The sequence below is a fragment of the Bubalus kerabau genome, chromosome 21 (assembly GCF_029407905.1).
Source record: "Bubalus kerabau isolate K-KA32 ecotype Philippines breed swamp buffalo chromosome 21, PCC_UOA_SB_1v2, whole genome shotgun sequence".
NCBI classification, from domain to species: Eukaryota; Metazoa; Chordata; class Mammalia; order Artiodactyla; family Bovidae; genus Bubalus; species Bubalus kerabau.
Genome location: NC_073644.1, coordinates 22,950,679 through 22,972,717, shown reverse-complemented (window position 1 = coordinate 22,972,717; position 22,039 = coordinate 22,950,679). Strand labels below are relative to the sequence as shown.

General features: G+C 40.3%; 1 protein-coding gene across 1 annotated transcript in view; it reads left to right on the top strand.

Annotated features, from left to right (window-relative positions):
• KIAA1328 (KIAA1328 ortholog) overlaps positions 1-21,129 on the top strand; it is a 264,749-nt gene extending 243,620 nt beyond the window's left edge. Inside the window, exon 6 of the mRNA XM_055559339.1 lies at positions 17,925-21,129. Within this exon, the coding sequence (XP_055415314.1) occupies positions 17,925-18,135 (211 nt within the window). The 3' untranslated portion in view covers positions 18,136-21,129. The remainder of the gene's footprint in view (positions 1-17,924) is intronic.
• Positions 21,130-22,039: the final 910 nt, after the last annotated feature.

The following is a 22,039-nucleotide window of genomic DNA, read 5'->3' as shown; positions in this document are numbered from 1 at the left end:
TGAAAATGGAATACCTCTTCATTTACTTAATTCTTTTTTTTACTTTGTTCATCAGTTTTGTAGTTTTCCTCATATTTATCTTCTACCTAAGATTTATACCTAAGGATTTAATTTTGCATTGTGCTAGTGTAAATAGTAGGAGAAAGCAATGGCACCCCACTCCAGCACTCTTGCCTGGAAAATCCCATGGATGGAGGAGCCTGGTAGGCTGCAGTCCATGCGGTCGCTAAGAGACGGACATGACTGAGTGACTTCACTTTCACTTTTCCCTTGCATGCATTGGAGAAGGAAATGGCAACCCACTCCAGTGTTCTTGCCTGGAGAATCCCAGGGACGGGGGAGCCTGGTGGGCTGCCGTCTGTGGGGTCACACAGAGTCAGACACGACTGAAGTGACAGCAGCAGCAGCAGCAGTGTAAATAGTATTTTTATTTCAATACCTATCTGTTGGTTTCTACTGTACTGGAAAGCAGTTGACTTTTGTCAGCCTTGTATGCTGCAACCTTAGCTATAATTGCTTAGTTTTAAGAGGATTTTGTTGATTCTTTTGGATTTTCTACATAGAAAATCATGTCTTCTGTGTACAAGGACAGTTTTATTTCTTCTTTTCCAGTCTGTATACCTTTTATTTACTTTTCTTGTCATAATGCATTAGTTAGCATTTCCAATATGATGTTGAAAAGGCATGCTGAGAGGATATTCTTGCCTTGTATCTGAACTTAATGGGAAAACTCAAGTTTATCTACATTAAGTATGATGCTAGCTGTAGGTTTTTTGTAGATATTCATATCAAGTTGAGGAAGTTCCCTCTATTCTTATTTTACTGGGAGTTTTTTTAATCATAAATATGTGTGGAATTTGTCAAATACTTTTTCAAGATCTATTGATATGATAATTTTTTAACCTCTTGATGTGATGGGCCACATTTATAGTTTTTTTTTTTAATGTTGAATCAGCCTTGCATATCTGAGATAAATCTCATTTGATTGAAGATTTTTGCATCTATGTTCATAAAAGAGGTTGGTCTATAGTTTTTTTTTTTCTTGTAATGTCTTTGGTTTTGATATTATAGTAATGCTGCCTCATAGAATGTGTTAAGAATTCCCTCTGCTTCTGCCCTCTGAAAAAGGTTGTAGAGAGTTGGTATAATTTCTTCCTGAAGTGTTTGCTAGAATTCACCAGTGAACTCATCTGAGCCTTGTGCTTTCTGTTTTGGAATATCTTACTAATTATCAATTCAGTTTATTTAATAGTTAAAAGCCTATTCAAGTTGTCTATTTCTTCTTGCGTGAGATTTGGCAGATTGTGTCTTAAAGAATTGCTCCATTTCATCTAGGTTATTACACTTGTGAGTGTAGTTGTTCATAATATTCTTTGACTGTCCTTTTAATGTCCACGGATCTATAGTGATATACTGTCTTTCATTTTTGGTGTGAGTTATTTCTGCCATCTGTTTTGGGTTTTTTCCCTTAATTATTTGTCTAAAGACTTACTGATTTCAGTGATCTTTTAAAAGAACTAGCTTTTTGTTTCATTGCTTTTTCTCTATTGTTTTCTGTTTTCAGTTACACTGATTTCTGCTCTACTTCATATTATTTCTTCTTTTCTGCTTACTTGAGAATTAATTTGCTCTTCTGTTTCTAGTTTCCTAAAGTAGATACTTAGGTGACTGACTTTAGATTTCTTTTTTCTAATGTGTGCATTCAATGCTATAAATTTCCCTCTAAGCACTGCTTTCACTGCATCCCACAAAGTTTAGTATGTTATGTTTTCATTTTTATTTAATTCAAAATTTATTTAATTTATTTTAAGATTTCTTCTTTGACCCATCTGTTATTTAGAAGTGTGGAGTTTATTACTCTGTGTATTCTGGGATTTTCCAGTTACTGATTTCTAATTTACTTCCATTATGTTCTGAGGGCAGACAGCATATGATTTATATGACTTCTAGTTTTTCAGTTTGTTAATATATATTTTATGGCCCAGAATGTGGTCTTTCTTGGTTAATGTAAGGTTAATTTTTATGTTAAGGTGTGACATTTGTGCTAAAGTTCTTTTTTTTTTTTTTTTTTTTTGCTCACATATGTCTAGTTGTTGCAACACTATTTGTTGAAAAGATTATCCTTTCTACTCAATTAACTTTGCATCTGTAAAAACCTCAGTTGATCATATTTTGTCTTGATATATTTCTGGACTCATGTTTTTCTGTTGATCTGCATATCCATTCTCCACTAATACCACATTGTCTTGATTAATGTAGCTTTACAGTAAGTCTTAAAACCATGTTATATGAGCTATCCAACTTTGTCTTCTTCAAAATTATTGTGACCATTTTAGTTCCTTCTTCCTATGTAGGAAACTGAGTCTCAGATGAAAAGGTAAACGTTATAGAAAGACATGTATAACATAACTAAGAAATTTTACTTTGTTATGTTTGCCTTTTAATATGTTATATTAAAATTGTCTTGATTAAAAGGTCTCCCATATACTCATTGATGTTCTGGTAAATTCTTTAGCCTCCCTTCAAGTTGTACTGACTTCTCATAATATTCACTCTATGACTTATATGCACTTCAAGAAAAAATATATTAAATTAGGGTTAGCAGAATCCTTTCATGATAGCACCTCTGCTGAATGGAGAACAAGAGATAGAAGGTAAGATTCTGAGTATTACCCTCAATCCTGTGTCTGCACCTATCTGTCTCTAAATCTGTGTGAGTAGTTCTCCTAAAAGATCTGCAGTCTCACAGGCAGGTTCAAGACTACCTGTTTTCCTTTTCTTTAATTTAAACTTTTTATTTTATATTGGAGTATAACTGATAAACAATGTTGTGATAGTTTCAGGTGAACAGCAAAGTGACTCAACCATGCATATACATGTATGTATTCTCCTCCAAACTCCCCTCCCATCTAGGCTATCACATAACTTGAGCAGAGTTCCTTATGCTATACAGTAGATTACCCACTTTTAAATATAGCAGAGTGTACATGTCCATTCCAAAGGAGCCTCATTTTAAATAGTGGAAAAGCAATATAAAGCTTAAATTTACCAACGTAACCATTTTAAGTATATAGTTCAGTTAATCACCCTTTGTACTGATGTTTGACAAGTAATTGTAAAGCACTTATAAAATACGCTGTATCTTCTATTTTTCAGAAACCTGAATGCCAGCCTAGGTTTGCTCTAGCAGTTAAAAAGTAGAAAACTTTTGAGAGAAACTCTTTTAGGATTCCTGAGAAGAAAGACCTATTCTAGGACTCCTAGCCTAGTGTGGTAATTGGTTATCCTTCTACCTTCTTTATGAATTCATTATTTCTTGGTACTATTCCTTTTCTCCCACTGAGGTAAGAATAATATATAGGGATATAAAGAATCAGATTTTTACTCACTCAGTCATGTCTGACTCTTTGCAACCTCATGCACTGTAGCCCACCAGTCTCGTCTGTCCATGGAATTTTCCAGGCAAGAACACTGGAGTGGATTGACATTTTCTTCTCCAGGGGATCTTCCTGACCCAGGGATTGAACCCACATCTCCTGCATTGCAGACAGATTCTTTACTGTCTGAGCCACCAGGGAAACCTCAAAGAATCATGAGAAGAAAATTTTTTTCTTTTATTTTTCTTTTTTAATTAGAGGAAAATTGCTTTACAATGTTGTGATGACTTTCGCTGTGCAATAACACAAATCATCCATAAAACTTATATCCCTTCCCTCTTGAGCCTCCCTCCCCTCCCCCATCTCACTCCTTTGGATCATCACAGAGCCACCTGTCTGGGTTCTCTGTGTTATACAGCAACTTCTTACCAGCTGTCTGTTTTACAAATGTGGTGTATATATATATATCGATGCTACTTGCTCCATCCATCCCAGTCTTTTCTTCCCCTACTTTGTCCACAAGTCCATTCTCTATAGCTGTGTCTCCACTCCTTCCCTGCAAATAGGTTGTTGTTGTTCAGTTGCTCATTTGTGTCTGACTCTTTGCAACCCCATGGAATGTAGCACGCCTGGCTTCCCTGTCCTTCACCAACTCCCAGAGCTTGCTCAAACTCATGTCCATCGAGTCCGTAATGCCATCCAAACATTGCACCCCCGTTGTCCCCTTCTCCTCCTGCTTTCAATCTTTCCCAGCATAACGGTCTTTTCTAATGAGTCAGCTCTTTGCTTCAGGTGGCCAAAGAACTGGAGCTTCAGCTTCAGTATCAGTCCTTCCAATGAATATTCAGGTCTGATTTCCTTTAGGATTGACTGGTTTGATCTCCTTGCAGTCCATGGGACTCAGAAGTCTTATCCAACACCACAGTTCAAAAGCATCAATTCTTCGGCATTCAGTCTTCTTTATGGTCCAACTCTCACATCCATACATGAATACTGTATGGTCCAACCCTCATATCCATACATGGAAAAAACCATAGCTTTGACTATATGGACCTTTGTCGGCAAAGTAATGGCTCTGCTTTTTAATAAGCTGTCTAGGTTGCTCATAACTTTTCTACCAAGAAGCAAGCGTCTTTTAATTTCATGGCTGCAGTCACCATCTGCAGTGATTTTGGAGCCCGAGAAAATAAAGTCTGTCACTGTTTCCATTGTTTCCCCACCTGTTTGCCATGAAGTGATGGGACTGGATGCCTTGATCTTAGTTCTCTGAATGTTGAGTTTTAAGCCAACTTTTTCACATTCCTCTTTCACCTTCATCAAGAGGCTCTTAGTTCCTCTTCACTTTCTGCCATACGGGTGGTGTCATCTGCATATCTGAGGTTATTGATATATCTCCTGGCAATCTTGATTCCAGCTTGTGCTTCATCCAGTCCAGCATTTCACATGATGTACTCTGCATATACGTTAAATAGGCAGGGTGACAATATACAGCCTTGACATACTCCTTTCCCAATTCTGAACCAGTCTGTTCTTCCGTGTCTGGTTCTAACTGTTGCTTCTTGACCTGCATGCAGGTTTCTCAGGAGGCAGGTAAAGTAGTCTGGTATTCCCATATCTTTAAGAATTTTCCACAATTTGTTGTGATCCACACAGTCAAAGGCTTTAGCATAGTCGATGAAGCAGAAGTAGATGTTTTTCTGGAACTCTCTTGCTTTGTCTATGATCCAATGGATGCAGGCAATTTGATCTCAGTTCCTCTGCCTTTTCTAAATCCAACTTGAACATCTGAAAGTTCATGTACTTTTGAAGCCTGGCTTGGAGAATTTTGAGCATTACTTTTCTGGCATGTGAGATGAGTGCAATTGTGCAGTAGTTTGAACATTCTTTGGCATTGCCTTTCTTTGGGATTGGAATGAAAACTGACCCTTTCCAGTCCTGTGGCCACTGCTGAGTTTTCCAAGTTTGCAGGCCTATTGAGTGCAGCACTTTCACAGCATCATCTTTTAGAATTTGAAATGACTCAGCTGGAATTCCATCACCTCCACTAGCTTTGTTCATAGTGATGCTTTCCTAAGGCCCACCTGACTTTGCATTTCACGATATCTGGCTCTAGGTGAATGATCACACCACTGTGGTTATCTGGGTCATTAAGATCTCTTTTGATTAGTTTTTCTATGTATTTTTGCCACCTTTTCTTAATCTAATCTGCTTCTGTTAAATCCATACCGTTTCTGTCCTTTTGTATGCCCACCTTTGAATGAAACGTTGCCCTGGCATCTCTAATTTTCTTGAAGAGATCTCTAGTCTTTCCCATTCTATTGTTTTTCTCTATTTCTTTGCATTGATCACTTAGGAAGGCTTTCTTATCTGTTCTCGCTATTCTTTGGAACTCTGCATTCAGATGGGTATATCTTTCCTTTTCTCCTTCACCTTTGCCTTCTCTTCTTTCTCAGCTATTTGTAAGGCCTCCTCAGGCAGCCATTTTGCCTTTTTGCATTTCTTCTAGATTCCATATATAAGCATTGCAATATGATATTTATTTTTCTCTTTCTGACTTACTTCACTTACAGACTCTAGGTTCATCCACCTCACTAGAACTGACTCAAATTCGTCCTTTTTATGGTTGAATAATACTCCATTGTATATATGTACCACATCTCCTTTATCCATTCATCTGTCGACTTCCCCATGTCCTAGCTATTGTAAATAGTGCTGCTCTGAGCATTGTGGTACTTGGGTCTTTTTCAGTTACGGTTTTTTCAGGGTATATGCTCAGTAATGGGATTGCTAGGTCATATGGTACTTTGATTCCTAATTTTCTAAGGAGTCTCTATACTGTTCTCCATAGTGGCTGTATCAATTTACATTCCCACCAACAGTGCAAGAGGGTTCACTTTTCTCCACACCCTCTCCAGCATTTATTGTTTCAGGTTTTTTATGATGGCAATTCTTACTGGTGCAATGTGAGACTTCATTGTCATTTGCATTTGCATTTCTCTAATAATTAGTGATTTTGAGCATCTTTTCATGTGTTTATTGGCCATCTGTACATAAGTAAGATTATAAACACATATTCCCTATAAATATAGATGTTTTAAACACTAAAGTAATCATACAGATCTAGTTTAAGAGTAAATATAAAGAATAATTCTATGTACCCAAGCAGAATATATTCTAAGAATTAAAACATGGTTGCTATATATTTTGGAAGCCAGAAATAGAATATATCTCATAATATAGCAAAGGTAAAAATATATATTATCATTTCAGTCTATACTTAAAAGTTATTTACTTGGTAGAATTAATTTTTCATTTCTGATTTTAGTAAGCCAAAAGAGAAAACACTTCTTAATGTAATAAAGAATATCTAGATGGGAAATACTTAATAGTGAAAAAATAGAATAATTCCTTTTAGATCAGAATTGTACAAAGGTGCCTATAAAAACTGTAGTTTTAGCGTTTCCCTGGAAGTTCTAGCCAATACAATAATATAAGAAAAGTAATACAAATATGGGAAAATAGATAAACCTTATGATTATCTATATTCAATATAACTGTTCACCCATAAAACCCATAAAAATCTATTGAAAAAATAGTCTTAAAAATTAAGAGAGTTCAACAATATTCAGAACTCAATTACTGTAAATCTTGATACCAACATTAGCTATTTAAAAAATATAATGGGTAGGGGAGAGCTCATTTATAGTAGCAGTGAAAAAACTCAGAAATTTCTAATAATAAACCTGGAAATTTATGGAAGCTTCCTGCAAATGTATTTCCTAGCTAAGATGATTCATTGAACACTTTAATGTATCTCTGCTATTTCCTGAGACGCCAGTAAGATGAGAGTAAATGAATGTATTTAAAGGTGTAAATCCACAAAAGAAATGGGCGAAGAGTCATCAATGTACCAGAGATGTTTATACATTTTGGAAAATGGAAAATGAATGGAGGATTAGTAACTTATTAGACAGGACAGAGGAACTTACCGCAGAGAAAGCACTGAGAAGGCTTTACAAATGAAGAGAGAACTTTGAAAAGTTTGAGAATTAGAAGCAACATGAACAATAAACAGTGGTGATGTGGGGTAGAACTAAAAATAGATGAGGTGGACTTCTGAAGCAAGAATCCAAAAACCTAGTACTCCTGCCACAGTCCAGGTATGGAATATGAGTCCCAGACAACAGACTAGAGATGAATTCTCTGCATAAATTCAGTAGAGAAGAATAGACTCAGGAATGGTGTGGACTTTGGAAGATTTCAGGTAGCCCCAGTACAGGAGATATAAGCAACACAGGTTCAATCCCTGGGTTGGGAGAATCCCCTGGAGGAGGGTATGACAACCCACTCCAGTATTCTTGCCTGGAGAACCCCATGGACAGAGGAGCCTGGCGGGCTACAGTCCAAAAGGTTGCAGAGTCGGACACAAATGAAGTGACCTAGCACGTACAGGTAGCACTGAAAAGGGGATGAACTCAAAGTCTACAAATGGAGAAAGGTCACCCTCCTTCCCTGTTCCAGAAGTAGACCAAATCTCTCTCCCAGAACACTGAAAGTCTCTTCTCCAAGAAACTTAATAGTCCCAGAGAAAAGACATCCAAATTCAGACATGAAATGGTGCACCCACTTTGGAGAACAGTGTGACAGTGCCTTAAAAAGTTAACCGTAGAGTTTATCATCCAATCCTTAGGTGTCCACCCAAGAGAGATGAAAACATACGTTTACTAAAAACACATACATGACTGTTCAACACAGCACTAGTCACAGTTGCCAAAAGAAACAGCCCAATATCTATCATGTGATGAACAGATAAATAAAATGTGGTATATCCATGAGTGTGTACATGCCAAGTCACTTCAGTTGTGTCTGACTCTGCGACCCTATGGATTGTAGCCTGCCAGGCTCCTCTGTCCATGGGATTCTCTAGGCAACAATACTGGATTGGGTTGCCATACCCTCCTCCAGGGGATCTTCCCGACCCAGGGATTGAACCCGCATCTCCTGCGTTTTCTGCATCGCAGGCAGATTCTCTACCTCTGAGCCACTGGGGAAGCCTGGTATATCCATACTGTGGCATGTTATTTGGCAACCGCAAAGAGTGAGATAGAGAGTGACTGCTGATGTCTACAGGGTTTCTTGGGAGGGGGCAGGCAAGGAAATGTTCTCAAATTATGATAGTTGCACAACACTGTTAAACTAAAAACCACTTGGCTGTAATGATTTAGATAGGTTCACTTTTCTGTATGTATGTTTTACTTCAGTAAAGCAGTTTAAAGTTTATAAGGAAGCAGTCAGCCACATTGAATTCTGGAGAGAGTTGTAAAGCAAAGACTATAAAATGTCCATTGGATTTAGCAGCACAGAAGTCATTGGTGAATTTGCTGAGTTCAATTTTAGTAGAGTAGTAGAAGATGAAAGCCAGGTTGGAAAAATTGAGAAGTAGTGTGGTTATGGAAATGTGTAAATGTCTTAAGTGCTCTTAGTTATCTAGTAAACAGGAAAAGATTGAAGGTTCTAGAGTGGAGAGTCAATACTAAAAGGTTCCTGAGAAGTACAGATGGAGTGATTAGCCCTGTCTAAGAGAAGTATCACTTCCTTTAATGTAAAAGGAGGAAATGATAAATGCTGAAACACTTGGAAAGTGACAAAGGGAAGACAGTTTTTCTTTTATGACCCCTTTCTCTGAAATGGGAAGCAAGACCATCTGTTTAGCCTAAGTTGTGAAAAGGGAAATGGGAAGAGCAGAGCAGCTGATTAGAGAAGCACTGTAGCTCTGTCAGAAAATGTTTAGCACCCACTTAGAGTTAGTGACTGGGAATCTATATTGGATCTGCTGTTTGTATGTTGGCTAGTTTCTTTAATCTTGTTTTTTTTACACTAAGTTTACCAACTATAAGTCACAGAAAAGGCAGACATTTGGTTCATGCAGTGTTATGATTTTGCCAGATGTCGGGGGTGGATAAAAATACAGGGGACGTGTTTTTAGAAGCATTGTCAAAAGAGTTTTGGGAATGCTAGGCCGTGAAATTCAAGTTAAATAAGAGAGAAAAGGGTTGGGAAGAATGTATGCTATTAACAGTCCCACCAGGACAGAGATTTGAGCTGTCTTGTTCACCACTTTGTTCCCAGTTCTTAGAACGATTGTTTGAATAAATTGTCCATTGAGACCAGTGGGCAGAGATGGTAGGAGTAGCTGAAAAAACAAGCTTGAGGGTAAGATGTAGGTGTCAGGAAGTAGTGGGATGTTTGAATTACTCAATTCAGAAGAGAAGCTGTTCACAAGCTCCAGGATATAAAAAGAAAGATTTGCTGAGAAAATCTTTTTTTTTTTTTTTCCTTTTTTGACCATACCCCACAGTTTGTGGGATCTTAGTTCCCTGACCAGGTATTCAACCCAGGCCCATGGCAGTGAGAGCACCAAGTCTTAACCACTGGACCATCAGGGAATTCCCTAAGAAAGTCTTTGACCTGAGAGATCAAAGAACTAAGAGTGCTGGTTGAGTGCCATTCATGTAACGTTGACATTAGTAAGTATGATGGTAACAGTTGAACTGAAGGAGAATACTAAATCAAGTGTTACTATCATGATTGAGAGTGAGTGGGTAGATGAATGACATAGATGCAGAAAGGTTAAGGGTGGCACAGCAGATGACAGGATCCTCAGAGCAATAGGAGTTTAATGAGACACCAGGAGAATGATGATCAGAAAGCAAAAATGGAAGCAATGATGGTCCAAATACTACCTCTTGACCCTAAAATTCATAGGGTATGTTGAGTATAAACAGTTCTCACTGAGAAGAATATAAGGGAGGCACTGACCTCAGGAAAGAGCCAGGTTTCAGTTAAAACAGGGGATGGAGGAAGTACTCTAAAAAGAGGACAAAATACAGCTGAGTATCTCATAAGACAAAAGTTCCAGAAGCCCTGGGGGCATGGGAAGTGTTGGGTAAAAAGAGGGTAAAACTATAAAACATCATAGGGATAGCAGTGCTCTGCTAAGTTGGGATGAGTTGGAGTGGAGAATATCCTATGGGCATTGACTGACTTAAAAAGGAATGAGAGATACAGCTGATTGAGTCTCAGAAAGGGCTTCCTGTGCAGCTCAGCTGGTAAAGAATCTGTCTGCAATGCAGGAGACCCCGGTTTGATTCCTGGGTTGGGAAAATCCCCTGGAGAAGGGAAATGCTGCCCACTCCAGCATTCTTGGGCTTCCCTGGTGGCTCAGCTAGTAAAGAATCTGCCTGCAATGCAGGAGACCTGGTTTCAATCCCTTGGTTGGGAAGATCCCCTAGAGAAGGTATCATCACCCATTCCTGTATTCTGGCCTGGAGAATTCCATGGACTGTACAGTCCATGGGGTCGCAAAAAGAGTCAGACACAACTGAGCAACGTGTTTTAAAAAAAAAAGTATTAAAGTCTCAGAAGACCTTTTACCTAACCTAAGCTGTCTTCAGTAGGGGATTGGTTAGCTCAATTAGAGTGCATTTGGGAGACAAAGTAACCTGAAGTCATGAAAAATGATATTATAAAAAATGTATATAGAAAAAATATTCTCAACATTTTAAGTGAAAAAATAGTTTACACAGTGCATATGTATATTATCTTTTTTACAAAAGGAAAACAAGAATAGATGGATGAGTAACATTTTCATAATGTTTGCATATGTTGCAATTTTTTAAAAGACTGGGTTTTCAAAGATTGAAAAAGCTGCCTATAGAGGAAGGTGCTAAACTTAAGCCACAGAACCATTCATTTGTCAACAAATATTTAGCTCCTGCCTTATGTCAGATCCCATTCTTGGCCCTGGAGATAATAACATAAACAGAATAATGACCTTATTCTCATCACTGTTAAAAGAGAAAAGCAAATAAGCAAAATCTGAGCGAAGAGTGTCTGAAGGAGAGAATTCAGTGCACACACAGGCCCAGAGGTAGGAGTCGAGCATAGCAGCAGGTTTGGGGCAACCCTGAGCAACTGGGTTGGTGGAGAGGAACAAGATTTGGAGGAAAAAAGGGAAGAGTTCTGTTTTGATGCCTGTCACACCGCCAAGTGGAGATACCAGGCAACAGTTGAGTGTATGAGTTTGGAACTTGAGAGCAAGGTTAATGTTAGAGCTAGATACATTTAGGAGTCATTGACATTGATGTTATTAAAAGTCATGAGGATGAATGAAATTACCTAAGACATGAGAGCTAAGGATTAATCTCTGGGACATTTCATCATTTAAAAGAAAAGAGCAGAGAAGGGTAATCGGGAGAGGCCTACTGAAATCACCAAAGATAAAAAAAGAATGAAAGGGGAAAGCTTCTGCATCACGCTTAGCTTTCTACCCAGTGCAGCTTATGGGATGGACTGTGAAATTGTTTCATTTCCTGGCCTTGTGCTAATATCCTCAGACACCATGTCAGACCATCCCTTTCTTAAATTGGTGGCACGGAGCCAAGTCAAAGCTTCAGAGGCTGCATCCTCCCCTGGATATCTAAATGTCCTGCTAAGTCAGAAGCAAACAAAACTGGGAAGAGAGCTCTAGGAGGACAGATTCATTCCGGTATGGCCAAGTTCAGATTCCTTCCTGGATGGGACTGGCACAACAGACCAAATAAGCCTTCTGCTTGACACGTCTCCGTAATGAAACTGTTAAAGTCAACCTGTGTGCTTAGGTGACCCATGAATACTGGCTCTATGAGGTGCAGAGGTAGGAAAGGTCAACATCACCATGCCTGTGGTTAACATATAGTCTGATTTTTTCAAGGGATGGTATTTTATCAATTTGAATAAGTCATATGTCCCTTTACATTATTTGAATACAAAACGTCCCCATCGGGGTCGGGCCAGGGTAATCAAATCCTGTCACATGTCACCTCAGCAAACACACTGCTCTTTACTGGTAGTTAGTACAAAATACCATGGGAATTCACTTTTTATTTTGCTTTATTGCATATATAGTTTTGGCATAAAGTTCAGTAACTTCTCAAGTGTTGATGTTTAATATAATCCTTGCTGTTTTGTTGCTTTTTAATCTGCCGAATTATTTGGTCTTTCCTAATAGCAAAAGTGAAAACATTTACTGAACAAAATCAGCTATGAGCTGTCACTGAAATCCAAGTCCCTGCCTACCACAGACTTCTTGGTTCTTCTGCCACAGTGTAATCCATGACTGAATGTGGCTTCAGAAGAAATAGAATTTTTATGATGCCTGCAGACCCGTGAAGATAAGCCTTTGTACTTTAGGGTAGATGAAATTGTTGGTGAAGATAGCCCCGTTGAATAGAAGTATGGCAGTGTTCACACTGAGTTACATCTAATCCTACTATACTTTTAAAATAAAATATAGTTGGAAACAGCAACCATTTTCTTCTTTTACTGTTCCTTTAGTTACACATTTTGTTTAACTTGATGGAAAGATTAAAGATAAACTAGTCTAGGAAGTCGAGGAAACTGTGTTAAAAAAAACACTTGGCTCTGCCACTCAGTTGTTTGTGACTGCCAACAGTTGACTTCTACTTCTCTGGACCGAAGTTTCTTCATTGGTAAAATGAGAGAATTATTCCAAATTATATTTCAGACCCATTCTTCAGTGGTGGGCATTACTGGCGTTTGGCAATACCCAGTTCTCCTCTCTTCCAATCCATGACTGATTCTGACTAATTAAATGTAAGAAGTATTATGTCACATCCTGTGTGGCTGGGGAGAATCTTTGTACGATTCTTCAGCTTCTCTTTCCTGCCAAGACAACAGAGACGCTCACGTTGCCTTGTGAGACAGTGGAGCCACTGTCTGCCTGCACCTGCTTTGAGCACATAGCGTAAGCATTCAGACCAGATCAGCCGCTCAGTCGTGTCCGACTCTTTGCGACCCCATGAATTGCAGCACACCAGGCCTCCCTATCACATTGGATATATTTAAATTGTATTGAGCCACTGGAATTTTGAGGTTAATTTGTTACTGCTGCATAACCTAATTTATCCTGACTAATACAGCGGATCTAATTCTCAATGCTGTTGTGGATCACTCTATAAAGATTTTTTTACTGTATTGTATTTGAATTAAAATACTTGGAAGAAATTTGAAGCCCACAACTATTTTTCAAATGATTAATAAGTTCAATCAGTCTTTAAACTCAAAGTCTTATTGTTACTCTGGATTTCAATTTGCATCTCTGAATTGATTGATTTCTGGTATAATTCCTAATCCCCAATTATTTTAGTTTTGTGTTTTAATAGAAAAGGCAGCTGGTTTAATTTGTTCACTTAGAATATATCTCCTTATTTTGAATACAACAAAAACTTGAAATTATATTTAAAAATAGGCTTCCCATTGTTTCTGATTTTAAACTAAATTAATCATCTATATGAAGAGATGAATACTAGCACAACATTGTTAGGTGCCTCCAAGGAAAGTACAAACAAAGCCTATACCTTGAGCATGAAGTAGGTCTGTCTTGCTTGTAAACAAACTTTCTTAGAAGCTGGTATCCAACTTACTCACTGGCTTGCACCCTAAATAAAGATGTTTTAGTTGAATGCAGAAATCATTGTTTTGAATGACAGAAGCAATTGTATTGAAACATTGGCTTAATGCTATGTGAATAAAAGCTGCAAAAAATTTTCTTCTAAAAAAGAAAATTTTCTGCTAGAAAGGATTTCAACTTATAGATTTTTATACCATAGGAAAAAAATATGACATTTCCATGCCTGAAATGCTAGTCTGATTTTGGCTGAGATGTAAGGGCCAGGTCAGCTATATAACTTACAAGATCAATGCAAAATGAAAATCTTTTGTTCAAAAAGTAGGATTAAAAAATGCAGTTAAAGGTACTAAACCAAAAAGTATTTTCCTTTAGTAAGAAATTTAATTTCCTTTAAGAAGAAAGTAGGAAAGGGACCTGAAGAGACATTTCTCCAAAGAAGACATACAGATGGCTAACAAGCACTTGAAAAGATGCTCAACATTACTCATTATCAGAGAAATGCAAATCAAAACTACAATGAGGTACTACCTCACACCAGTCAGAATGACCATCATCAGAAAGTCTACAAACAATAAATGCTGGAAAGAGTGTGGAGAAAAGGGAACACTCTTGCACTGCTGGTGGGAATGTGAACTGACACAGCCACTATGGAAGACGGTGTGGAGACTCCTTAAAAAGCTAGGAATAAAACCACCGTATGACCCAGCAATCCCACTCCTAGACATATACCCTGAGGAAACCAAAATTGAAAAAGACACATATACCCCAGTATTCACTGCAGCACTTTTTACAATAGCTAGAACATGGAAGCAACCTAGATGTCCAGTGACAGATGAATGGATAAAAAAGCTGTGGTACATATATACAATGGAATACTACTCAGCCATAAAAAGAAATGAATTTGAATCTGTTCTAATGAGGTGGACAAAACTAGAGCCCATCATACAGAGTGAAGTAAGTCAGAAAGAGAAATATAAATATCGTACACTGACACATATATATGGAATCTGAAGAGATGGCACTGATGAATTTATTTTCAGGGCAGCAGTGGAGAAACAGGCGTAGAGAACAGACCTATGGACAAGTGGGAGGAGAGGAGGAGGAAGCGGGAGATGTATGGAGACAGTAACATAGAAATTTAAAATACCATGTGTAAAACATAGCCAATGGGAATTTGCTGTATGACTCAGGGAACTCAAACAGGGGCTCTGCCACAGGCTGAAGGGTGGGGTGGGAGATGGAAGGGAGGTCTGGAGGGAGGGGACATGGGTGGACCTATGGATGATTCTTGTTGATGTGTGACAGAAAACCACCAAATTCTGTAAAGCAATTATCCTTCAATTAAAAAATTTTAAAAAACAGGTGATATATGAATAATATCATAAACCTACAGTTAGCAAAAAATTGTATTTTGATATCATAATTTTATATAATATAAATAATAATACTTTATTAATGTGATAACTTGGTTGATCATAAAATTTTTCTGGTTCACGTTTCTTCTAATTCATTTATTAGATCATCAAAGTTTATACTTTTAGCAACTTTAAGTGATATAATTAAAAGCAGATTAGTTGCTCTTGGCAAATGAAAGATCACGTATAAATTTTGGTGATTTTTAATTTTTAGAAGGATCTTTCTGCTGATGCAACTGACACTGGAACTGTTAAGAATATTTTATGGACTGTGACACCATTTGGATAGATTTCTAATAAATTATTTCAAAATATAAATTTTAGTATGTCTAAAGCTGATGCTTCTTATGAAAAAAAAATTTTTAAAGATTTACCTCTTCATACACATTAATTTAATTTAAATTTGTAAAATGCCATTTTAATGTTTTCTCTAGCATTTCTTGCAACTTGTAGAGGTCATGCAAGAGACCAAAAGTCACCTGATGGTTTGTAGATAATTCAGAATGCCTATTATGCTTTCCATTACTGTATCTTAAATTACAAAGAAAAGTGAAGCAGGATTATCTCATTTATCTGTTCATCTGAAGCTTCCTATAAAAACAATGTTCTTTTCCATCAAATGCAGTAATCTTTATATTTAATTTCTGTTTCTCAACCAGTGGATATTTGCTTTGCAGCGATGCAACAGCGTTTAACACCGGAGATTCTAAATGCTTCAAGAATCCTAGTGTGGCTGATATGCTGTGTTACAGTGTCCACATGCATGCTTTTGTTTTGTAATTTACTGGCGTTTATTGCCTAAGCTCTGGCAGTTCTTAACTCCATGCTCAGGCCAGAGAGCTAATATTTTCACCTTGGGAATAAGCTCTGGGAAGAAGGCCAGCCAGCCTCCCGCCGTGCCACCGCCACCGCCCCTCTGCCACCGTCACCGTGACTCATCTGGGCCCTGCACCCCACCCCCACACTGCTCCGGCGTGAAGGTGCGCACAAGCAGGAGCCGGCTGTCTGGCATACACACAGTGCTGTGGGCCAGAGCCCACACACACGTGCCCAGGATATCTCCTCTCTCACGTGCATGCCTCCGTGTTCCATCAGACTTTACTTCTAATAGACAAGGTCAAGGATAAGATCACTAAGAATTTCAAGACAGCCACAGCAGAGCACTGAACCATGTGTGGGGCCCTGTGCAGCTATACAGATCACACATGCTCTGCTCAGGCCTCACGTTCTGTCCATAGAAATGATTTGACCCGTGTGAATGAATGTGGAGGGAGATCCTTTTGTGCCTTTGCCTTCCAATCCTGGGAAAAAAACAGTGAGACATGGGTGAGGGTGTTATCTACCATATAATTTGTTTCTCTGCTTCTAAACTGCTCTAAGTTTACTTTTTTATAAAAATGGTAGACACTAAGGCACTCCTTCTTTAGAGGGATTTCTTTAGTTTCAAATAAGTGTTCCTTTTCCAAGATTCTCAAGAAAGTGGGAGTAGCATATCAGGAAGAAATGAGCATTTATAGAGTACTTTTCACATGTTGATTTATTGTTGTTGTTCAGTCACTAAGTTGTGTCCAACTCAGTGACCCCATGGACTGCAGTGCATGTCCTTCACTATCTCCTGGAGTTTGCTCAAATTCACGTTCATTGATTTGGTGGTGCTATCAAACCATCTCATCCTCTGCTGCCCCCTTCTCCTTTTGCCTTCAATCTCTCCCAAGCATCAGGGTCTTTTCCAACGAGTCAGCTCTTCACATCAAGACCCAGATGGTGGGAAAGATAGAAGGCAGAAGGAGAAGAGGGCAACAGAGGATGAGATGGTTGGATGGCATCATCAGTTCAATGGACATGAATTGGGCAAACTCCAGAAAACAGTGAGGGACAGGCAGGCCTGGCATGCTGCAGTCTATAGAGTTGCACACGACTCTATGGGCACGAAGAGTTGGATACAACTTGGCAGGTGAACAACAAAAACACTCTGCATATAAGTTAAATAAGCAGGGCGACAATATACAACCTTGTCATACTCCTTTCCCAATTTTGAAGCAGTCAGTTGTTCCATGTAAGGTTCTAACTGTTACTTTTAGACCCACATACAGGTTTCTCAGGAGACAGGTGGTCTTAAAGAGAGATTTTAGCAAGTCTCTCTGACTGCAAAGACTTAGAAAGGCAGCTTTAAAAGTGCCCTGTGTGTGAGTGCTGGAAGCAAATGACTTGGGTTCAAATCCTGTCTCAGCCCTGTAGTGGCTTCTTGCTAGACGAGTTACTTCTCAGAGTCTTGGTTTCTTCATGTAACTAATGGGGACCTACCTCTTAGGGTTGTGTAGAGAGTTAAATGAAAGGAAGATTCATGTAAAGCACTGAGAACAGAGCCTGAAATCTGTGGCAAATGTCACTACTAATATCGTTGCTGTTGCCGTGATTACTTTGCCCACTCCACAGTCTCTCTTCACAGGTTAGTAGTCAGCAGAAAAGAAGGGCTCAGAGACAGACAGACAAAAGGCCCTTCTGGTGTTTACTTTCCCTAAAGTTCCCAGAGAAGGCCCTCTTGTCTACGATGTGATCTGTGATCTGATTCTTGCCCTGGGAAGCCCATCTCTATGGTCTTTTTGGATTTTAATGTTCTGCCGACTTGACCATTTTCTGTCTGGGTTGTATGTGTTACAGGTATGAGACGTCTCTGTTGGATTTGGTTCAATCTCTGAGTCCAAAGACTGCTTCCAAACCCCGGCCCCATCGCTCCAGAGAAGCTGGGTCATGGAATCACAGTACTTGCCGACTCAGTCCTCTGAAATCAACCTGGAACAAGACCAGGGCCGGCAGCACCCCTGAAGACCTGGAGGAGAATCAGATTCTGGAAGATATCTTTTTCATTTGACACTGAAGCACGAGCTGCAAAGTTTCCATCAGAAATGAGTGGGTGTCTCTGTGTACTGATCTAGGATTTTAAATTATTTAACTGTAATTGTGTCTCTCCTTTCACAAGCACCTATATCACTAGCATCCTGTTATGTATCGAATTTAGAAATTATTCTAACAACCCAGGGTGTTTCTGATCAGGCCAGTCAGTAGGTAACACATTAAGGGTGGATGAGGGTGGAGGGCAGTAGCCTTTCTGTGCTAAGCAGAGATTAGAAAATTAACAAAGAACACTTACTGCATGGCAGAAGCCATTGTTTACTCAGACTCATTCAAGAGTGTTTCCTTTTCAATATTTTGCTGGAAAAGTTTGGCTCTGTTTTGTACACAAGGAAAACCTTTCCACTGAAAGATGCCTCTGGTTTCAACATAGCCCCTGTGTAACACAAGCAGTTTCAGAAACATAGACCGTTTTACCTCTCCACCCTGTTTTCTTACCACCTACCTCTTTGCAATGCAGTCAGTTACTTCTGAAGTTGGAGTTGGTGCCCTTCCCATCACAAGCAACACTGAGGGCCAGTCATGAGTCAGCCTCTGTAGTCATCAGCCTGGTAGCTGCCCACCCCATACCCCTAAGTGCTTAATGAGCTGGAAATCCACCCCCCACACCCCAGCCATTGGAAACAAGAGAGTACTGGCCCAGCAGAGGCACTGGCCAAAATGCTTGTCCTCCCATCTGCCATTTCCTTGGGTAAATTAGAGCAGTCTCTCAGTATCTTTCCTTGACCCAAGTGTCTGTCTTATTCACCCTCATGATCTCCCATCAGTGGCTGCAGGCTGATAGGCTTCCTGGCCTCCTCTCTTTCCCCGTGAAGAGCCAGAGTCCCAGTCAACCAGGCCTTGCATGTGCTCTGCTCAAAGCCACTGTCTCATGGCCCCACAGAACCACCTCCACTTGCCAGATAATGTTCCCCCCTGCTCTCCCACTGGGCCCCCCAGAGAAAGCCTGTGGAAGAAGTACACCCGAAACCTCGATTCTCTGCTCTCCTGTTTGGCAGAGCTCTTGAGCTGGGTTGCTCCGCTTACAGAGGGCTCTAGTGGGCTCTAGCAGCATCCCAAGCTGATGGGCAGTATGATGAGCCTGGTAGAGCCAGTGGATTTAAAACTGTCTAGTCCTTGGAAGCAGGGGGGAGATGTGTATTATTCAGTGACTCTATTTGGTGTAGGGGGTGTTGCTTTTTTCACTCTCCCTTTCACCAACCCCAGACATGAACTGAGACTAAGATTTTCAGTTGTTATTAGTAGCCAAGGTCAGAACATGCAGGGCAGCCTGCAATTAGTGAGATATGTGGCTTCCCTGAAGTCTTTATCAAAACTAGATTATTTCAGCCTACAGAAGCCTTCCAGAGCAGCTTCCGTGTCTGGATAAATCCAGATCTCATTGTCTTTTCAGACTGGGCCCTGTCATCTCTGCCCAGCCTTCCTTCACTTGCATCTTTTTGTCCTTTGGAGGAAGGAATGTAGCCTGCCAATACCATATTCTCAATCTGAGGGAAATATCAGGTAAGGACAAACTAGCTGTAGTCATTCAGTTGAAAATTATTGCAGATTACAGTCTTCTCTGAAAGTTCACCCCTGTGAAAGTAATTGAATCAGTGCCATCCCATTCCAAAAGCCTTTGGAAAAGAGCTTTCTTTGGTGTGGCAAAAAAAAAAAAAGGCGGGGGGCGGGGGTGGTGAAACAAGCTGAGAGCCCTTGGCCACTTTCTCAGTTAAAGTTAGTTCCTGAACTATCTTTCTGTTGCTCCGTGTGTCGTGGCCACCTTAAGTGTACCCAGATCCTTCAAATCACCCACAAGCACACTTTCCCCTCCTGGACACCTGTGTCCTCACTGCTGTCTGGAGTGAGAGGATGCCAGAAAGACCATGAAAAGGCCTGTGATGTCTTCAAGAACCTTGTTTGCCTTTACAAGAATCATAAGTAGGCTCTAAACTAAAGGCTTTTGGGGGTCACATGCCACAAAATGGAGTTTAACTGCTTGCTTACCTCTCCTGAATGAGCAATCTGGAACAGCAAAGCTGGATTTTCAGCAGAGCATCAGTCAGCCTGTTCTTCATGTGCCGCAGCCCCCACCAGTTGCCCTTCTCGATCCTGCAGGCGTTTCCTCGGCGTCAGGGCAGCAGGATGTGAATCTGTGTCTGGCCTAATGTCTTCAGTATGAATTGAACAGCATATGTTAACATTTCAACCTGTGTCTCACTTTGAGATCTATATATACACGTATGAAAAGGTTGTTGTAGAGCCTCGAGGCTTTTGTGAAGCCCAGAGGCTCAACCTAATTGCAGACTAAGCTACCTAGGGAGAGGGTCTGGCACACAGGGATCTGCCTTTCCTCTCAGTAAGCGCTCCTGACAGTGACTGGGATGCACTTACCCAGCCTCCAGCCACTTCCCCAAAGCAAGGCTGGACACGTGCGGGGGATGCTGCTGCTGGTGTTGCCACTCCCCCACCCTGCTTCCCACAGTTCTAGGAGAGAAATGCCAATCAATGTTGGCAAAATGGGGAAGGACGAATGCCGACTGATGCTCCTTAAGTAGGGCCCAAGGTGCGTGATCTCAAAAGCCAAGTCTGCCAAGGGAAAGGTTTTCCTGGCGGTCACCCTTCCTGGAGGCACGCTTGTGTTCACAAACCTGACCTCTGTGGTGGGGGCTTGTCTAGAACGTCCCAAATGTCATGGGAGGGAGAGGCTCCCTCCTCCTCCAGGGGCACTCCTTTCACTTGACTCTGCTCTCATACAAGAGATTTCCTGGTCTCAAACTCCAAGGAGGGGCCAGGCCTAAGGAGCAGAGCCAGAGGAAGTCTGCCATCATTAGGGTGGGGGTTCTGACAGACTCCCCCCGACTCACCTTCTATCCCCACCCCAGGGTATGTTATTTTTAATGTGGGCCAATGTTTATATATATATATACACACACACATATGAGGTTTTATGGTAATAAATTCTCTGTATGGTTATTCTCCCCGTGTGGTTTTGATACTGAATTGCTCCTTGAACATCCCTCATCAGATAAGTAGAGTTTAGCTTGAAAACAAAAGCAGAGCCTTGGGTTATCATTTCACTTAGTATTTGTTAAAGCAACAGGAGCTTATGGTCAACTGAAAGAAACCCACATCTTGTAGGTTTCCTGGCTAACTCCAGCTCATGCCCATCACATAAACACTAGGCTATGTGGTCACTAGAATGGAGGATTCAGTCTCTGTGTACTGCTGAGAAACTGCTCAGTAAAGAACTGTCTTGGCACTTGGAAACAGGAAAAATAGTCCTGGAGGAGAAAATGGCAACCCACTGCAGTAGTCTTGCATGGACAACCTCATGGACAGAAGAGCCTGGTGGGCTGCAGTCCATGAAGTCACAAAGAGTCAGACATGACTCAGCGACTAAACAGCATACAGTTCGCTTTAGGTGCTGGGAAAACATTGGCGAGGGCTTGCATGCCTGAAGTGCTGAGTTTTGAGATCACATCTGTGGATTCAACTAAGACAGCTAAAGGCCCTGTCCTGTCCCGGCTTCCCTAGCCAGCTTGGCACCTCCCTCTGAACCAGGGGCCTTTGCAGCTGCTCCTCAGAAACAGAAGTGATGAGAGCAAAGTCATCACTCAAATGGCTCCCAAGCTGAAAATGAACTAAGTAGTGTTTGACCCAATTGAAGTAAGATTACTCTTGAGTCTAGGAATAAGGCCTGATCCTCAGAGGAAGAATAAACTGGTAGCCAGAGAGCCCGCTTCATAAATTGGTAACCAGCCACACGGTTCCTTCAAGTTTCTCAGATTTGCTATTCAAGGTGGGTTGTTCCTGAGCCCCTAGAGTTCCATTGTTCCATTCAGAACTGGAACCTTTTACCCTCTCAGGCTTCAGCCTCATAG